Source organism: Coturnix japonica, chromosome 27 (assembly GCF_001577835.2).
Source record: "Coturnix japonica isolate 7356 chromosome 27, Coturnix japonica 2.1, whole genome shotgun sequence".
NCBI classification, from domain to species: domain Eukaryota; kingdom Metazoa; phylum Chordata; class Aves; order Galliformes; family Phasianidae; genus Coturnix; species Coturnix japonica.
In genome coordinates this window covers 2,469,466-2,475,110 of record NC_029542.1, presented here as the reverse complement: position 1 = coordinate 2,475,110, position 5,645 = coordinate 2,469,466, and the positions used below count along the sequence as shown (strand labels likewise).

The following is a 5,645-nucleotide window of genomic DNA, read 5'->3' as shown; positions in this document are numbered from 1 at the left end:
AAGCCCCATAGCATAAACACAGCCCCATCAGCATAAACAGCATGCCCCATAGCATCACACAGGCCCTATAGCAGTAACACAGCCCCATAGCATAACACAAGCCCCATAGCATTACATCAGCCCCCATAGGCATACACATGCCCTATAGCCCAACACCACCCTATAACCAACACTGCCCCCATCAGCACTAACACGACCACGGCCCCATAGCCAGCACAGCCCCATAGCCAACACAACACAAGCCCCATAGACAACACCGCCCTATAGCATAACAACACAGCCCCATAGCAATACAGCCCATAGCCAGCACCGGGGGGGGGCGGCCAATCAATATAAAACCCCCCCAGTCCCTCAACCCCACCCCCCCCTACCGTTACCCATCATCCCCGCTCCCCCACCCCATTAACTCCCCCATTAATACCCCCCATATCCCCCCTATAACCCCATATCCCCCCATATACCCCCATATCCCCCCATATAACCCCCATATCCCCCATATACGCCCCTCATTTACCCTCCCCCCCAGTACCCCCCACCCCATACCGCTTCAAACGCCCGCCCCGGCTCCGTTCCCCTCCCCCCCTCCATCTCATTGACTGGCCCCGCCCCACAGACAACAACATTCGCGTGACGGTCACCGAGCGTCACGTGATACGGTAAACCGCCCGCCCTAAAATAACCGCGTGGCGTGGTCTTAAAGGGACCCGCCACACTTTCTGTGTGTGCGTCGTGCATTTCACACGCGTCCTGTTAGATCTGCATGGTATACACATGTATGTGCTGCCACTGAACACGCCGTTGTGCAATAAAATCAACATTGGATGTGCATTGGCACTTGTGTATGTGTGGACACCTGTGTCGTGTGCGCTGACACGCGTTGTGCCCGCCCTCACGCCAGGGCGCATTGACACGCAGTGTGCACCTCGAGCGGTGACGCGGGCCCCTTTAAAGACGCGGCGCCTTCCGATTCCATCACCCACTGGGGCTCCGAGGCGTGCGTAGTCCCGCTCTACACCTCACTTCCGCCTCCGCCTGCCGCCATGTGAATAATTGCAAGGTACACGGCGGAGTTGGTGGGCAGGGGCGGGCTGAGTTATGGGGGGGTTCGATTTCTTATGTGGGCGACCCATGATATCTGGACCCTCCATGGACCCTCCATAATGATCCTACACATGGACCCTAATGGACCCCCTCTCACGTCATCCGCTAGGCTGGTGCGCGCCTCCCACCAAAACGGCCGGTTCGGAGTAGGACGGTGACCACTCTAGGGCGCAATGCAGGTGTGATTGAGGTGGGTTTTAATTGGCGGGGTCTGGGTGTGGGTTTATGGAGTTATATGGTGGTGTTATGGGTGGTATCATGGGGGTTTTTATTCGGAGGCGTTATATATGAGGGGTTTATGGGGCGGTACTATGGGGGCTTATTATTTGCGTGTTCATAGGGGTTTTATCAGGGGTTACTATGGAACGGAGATAATCTATATGGGGGCGTTTATGAGGGTTCTAATATGGGGGGGTATTGGGGTCTTATAATGGGGGAATGTTTTATTGGGAGTCTCTATTGGGGTTACGATTGGGGCGGTCTTGGGGGAGTTAATGCGAGGCGGGGTTTATGGGGTTTTTGGGGGTTTTATGGGGTTATATGGGGTTTATGGGGGGTTTATGGGTTATATGGGGGGTTATATGGGGGTTATATGGGGGGGTTTTGGGGTTATATGGGGGGGTTTTATGGGGGTTATGTGGGGTTTCTGATGGTCTGGGCGGTTATATGGGGGGGTTTTGTAATGGGGCTGGTAGTATGCGGGGGTTTATGGGTTTTATGGGTTTTTTTGGGGGGGTTTTATGGGGGGCTTATGGGGGGGTTTATGGGGTTTTATGGGTTATATGGGGGGTTATATGGGGGGTTTATGGGGTTTATGGGGGGTTATATGGGGGTTATATGGGGTTATATGGGGACGGGTTTCATGTGGCGTATATGGGGTTTATGGGGTTTATGGGGTTATATGTGGGGTTCTTATGGGGTTTATATGGGGGGTTTATGGGGTTATATGGGGGGTTATGGGGTTATATGGGGGGGTTATGGGGTTATATAGGGGGGGTTTATGGGGTTATATGGGCGGTTATGGGGTTTATTGGTGCTCACCCCCCCTACACCCCTAGGAATTCCTGTCGCTGTCCGTGATGCGAGCATCGCTTCGCCCTCCCCATAGGAAAACCCAACACATCGGCGGGGGAGACCCGCTTTAAGTGGGGGGGGGTCGGGGGGGGGTCTCCAAGAGAGCGGCGCGGACTCGGAGCCCCCCCCCACCCCGACCCTAAATGGGCCTGAGACCCAGCTCGGCTGGAGCTTCAACGCCTCCTCCCATCAAACCCCCCCCCCATAACACAAAGCTATTGGGGAGGGGCCCGGGTTCCAGCATTCCCCCCCCCCTTCAGGAAGCCCCCCCCGGGGGTCCGCCCCCCCCTGTTCTCCACCAACCACGCTAGCGGGCGTTCAATTAGTGGCCGCAGCCAGCAGGAGCCCCCCCCCCCACCGCCCCCAGACCCACAATAAAGGCAAAGAGTCGCCCCCGATTCCCCGGCCCCGCGGGGCTGCTCCCCCAACAACAGGTGGGTCAATATAGGGGGGGGGGTGAGGAAGGGTCCTATACCCCCCCATAGCCCAATGGGGGCTGTTGGTTGGGGTCTATATGCAATAAATGCTTGTTGTTTTCTGTCCCCCCCCACAGGGAAAGCAGAACCTGGAGCAGATCCTCATTGCGACCCACACGGCTCCGGTCCATGGGGCGGTGGCGAAGCACAGGGTGGAGGTGAAGCCCCTTCTGTGCCCTATGGGGCACACAGCATCTATGGGGCACCCAGCTATTGGGGGGGGCACACAGCCCTATGGGGTACACACAGCTATGGGGGGCACACAGCTATGGGGCACACAGCTATGGGGCACACAGCTATGGGGCACACAGCTATGGGGGGGTACATACAGCACTGGGGGGGGCACACAGCCCTATGGGGTACACAGCTATTGGGGGGGGGGGGGCACATACAGCACTGGGGGGGCACACACAGCCCTATGGGGCACACAGCCCTATGGGGTACACACAGCTATGGGGGGGGCACACAGATATTGTGGGGCACACGCAGCTCTATGGAGCACACACAGCTATAGGGCACACAGCTCTAGGGGGGCACACACAGCCCTATGGGGAACACAGTTATTGGGGGGGGGGGGAGCACACACAGCTATAGGGCACACAGCCCTATGGGGGGGCACACAGCTATGGGGGGGCACATACAGCACTGGGGGGGCACACACACACTGCTGCTCTGCTGTACCCCCCCCCCCCCCAAGGGAGCTGCCTGGACCCCCCCCACCTTCAGACGAGGACTTTACGAGGGGTCCCTGGCTGAGCATGAAGACGGAGCTGGGGCTGGATGAGGGGGATCCCGGCTGCTTCCTCAGGACGTACAGCGTGGTGATGGTGCTGCGCAAGGTCAGCTCAACCCAGATCCCACCCCCTAACCCCCTGCTATGGGGCCGCGGTGCTATGGGGCTGCAGTGCTATGGGGTCGGTGCCCACAGGCAGCGCTGAAGCAGCTCCCGAGGAACAAAGTGCCCAGCATGGCCGTGATGATTAAAAGCCTCAGCAGGAGCAGCATCGATGCTGGTGCTGTGTTCAGGGACCCGACTGGTGAGAGGAACCTCCTCCATCCCCATCCCCATCCCCATCCCCGTCCCGCGTTCCCATGCGCACCAATTTCCCAGTCCCCATCCCATCCAGCGAGGTGCGCCATCCTCTCGTCACCCCATTCCCAAACCCAGCCCCATTCACAAACCCAGCCCCATCCATCCACCATCCTCATCCCCCATGCCATCAACCCCATCCCCATCCTCCATCCCCATCCCGCATCCCCATCCCGCAGGTCCCCATCGCCCAATTCCCACATCCCATCCCCATGTCCCATCCCATCCCCATCCCCATTCCCCATCCGCATCCCATCCCCATCACCCATCCCCGATCCCATTCCCCATCCCCATCCATCCCCATCCCACCATCCCCATCCCGATCCCCATCCCAGTCCCCATCCCATCCCTAATCCCATCCCAACCCTAATCCCACCCCAACCCCATCCCAATCCCATCCCATCCCAACCCTAATCCCATCCCAACCCCATCCCCATCCCAACCCCATCCCCATCCCCATCCCATCCCCTCCATCACAACTCCCAATCCCTCCCCACCCACAGACTTCCCCCCCATAACCCATCCTTTACCCCAGGTGAGATGCAGGGCACGTTGCATCGCCTACTGCTGGAGCAGCGGCAGAGCGAGCTGAAACCTGGTGCTGTGTTACTACTGAATCAGGTCTGATGCATCCACCCCCCCCATACAGACACTGTGTACAGACAACCCCCCTGACCCCCATCTCTGCCCCATACCAGGTTGGGGTCTTCTCCCCCTCCCACCGCAACCACTACCTCAACGTCACCCCCACCAACCTGCTGCGCATCTACAGCCCCGACCCCGACGTGGGGCTGTCACAGCCAGAGGTGAGCTGGGTATATGGGGGGGGTACACAGGGAAGGCTGGACCCCCCCCCCCTCCCATCCTATTCTCTTTTATAGGTCTCGTTATCCCAGCAGCGTCCTGCCCCGATCCCAACCCACGTCCCTATATGTGGGGATACGGGCAGCTCTGCCCCACAGCCCCCACCCCAAAGCTTTGGGCTGCACCCACAGAGAACAGAGCCCAGACATCAGGATCCTACAGGGAGCGATGGCTGCGAGATGGGTGAGCACCGAGCCCTGCACCCCATGGGGTGGGACCCCAAATAGCTCCATCATCCAGCCCCACATCGACCCCTTTCCTCCCTGTGTCCATACAGACGACCTGGATGGGATCCTGCGGGACCTCCCCGAGGATTTCTTCTCATCTGGATGATGGATGACCCCAACCCCACATTCGACCCCACATTCGACCCCACATTCAACCCCACATTCAACCCCACATTCAACCCCACATTCAACCCCACATTCAACCCCACATTAAAGGGCTTTTGGTTCTGCTCCTCTTGTGCTGCTGCTTCATTCCCCCCCCAGCCCCCCATTAGAGCCCACGTTGCCTTTCCCCATTGCACCCCAAACCCATTCACCCTACAAGTTGTGACCCCACAACCCCCCCCACTCTGCACCCACCTTCACTCTCCCTTCCCCCCCCTATAACCAACGTGACTCTGTTTACCGCAGTTATTTATAGGGCCGTGCTGGGTACGGGGTGAAGCAGGAGCCCTATTTATAACCCCAACCCCACTCATAGGACTCGGCTTTTGGGACCCCATGGCCCAGGAAACCTTTGCTTTCTCCTCCTCCGCCCTTCGCTCCCTTCAGGCCCAACGGGAGCTGCTGGAAAGGGAGGAGAGAAGGAGGTTTTTAGCTCGGGAATGGGCAGCAATGAGGCTGCGGCCCCACAACCCCCGACCCCAAAGCTACAGCAGTAACAGGAGGCCGCGGTGCTGCCGGGACCCGGCGGTGCATAATGCTCTGTATGCCGGGGATCTGCAGAGAGTCAAAGGGATCTTCAAGGATGAGAGCACGGCAAACATGGTGCTGGAGACACACAGCGAGGAGCTGCTGTGGGCACCTGAGCAG

The 5,645-nt window shown here is 58.8% G+C and overlaps 2 protein-coding genes across 2 annotated transcripts in view; both read left to right on the top strand.

Moving 5' to 3' along the window:
- The window catches only part of HROB (homologous recombination factor with OB-fold), a 6,809-nt gene extending 1,786 nt beyond the window's left edge, over positions 1–5,023 (top strand). The window contains 10 exon segments of the mRNA XM_032449353.1: positions 1,211–1,280; positions 2,436–2,542; positions 2,544–2,609; positions 2,729–2,809; positions 3,350–3,490; positions 3,580–3,688; positions 4,277–4,362; positions 4,440–4,547; positions 4,623–4,788; positions 4,883–5,023. Coding sequence (XP_032305244.1) covers positions 1,211–1,280; positions 2,436–2,542; positions 2,544–2,609; positions 2,729–2,809; positions 3,350–3,490; positions 3,580–3,688; positions 4,277–4,362; positions 4,440–4,547; positions 4,623–4,788; positions 4,883–4,938 — 990 coding nt within the window. The 3' untranslated portion in view covers positions 4,939–5,023.
- A 6-nt stretch (positions 5,024–5,029) lies between these two features.
- ASB16 (ankyrin repeat and SOCS box containing 16) overlaps positions 5,030–5,645 on the top strand; it is a 5,171-nt gene continuing 4,555 nt past the window's right edge. Inside the window, exon 1 of the mRNA XM_015885977.2 lies at positions 5,030–5,645. Within this exon, the coding sequence (XP_015741463.1) occupies positions 5,334–5,645 (312 nt within the window). The 5' untranslated portion in view covers positions 5,030–5,333.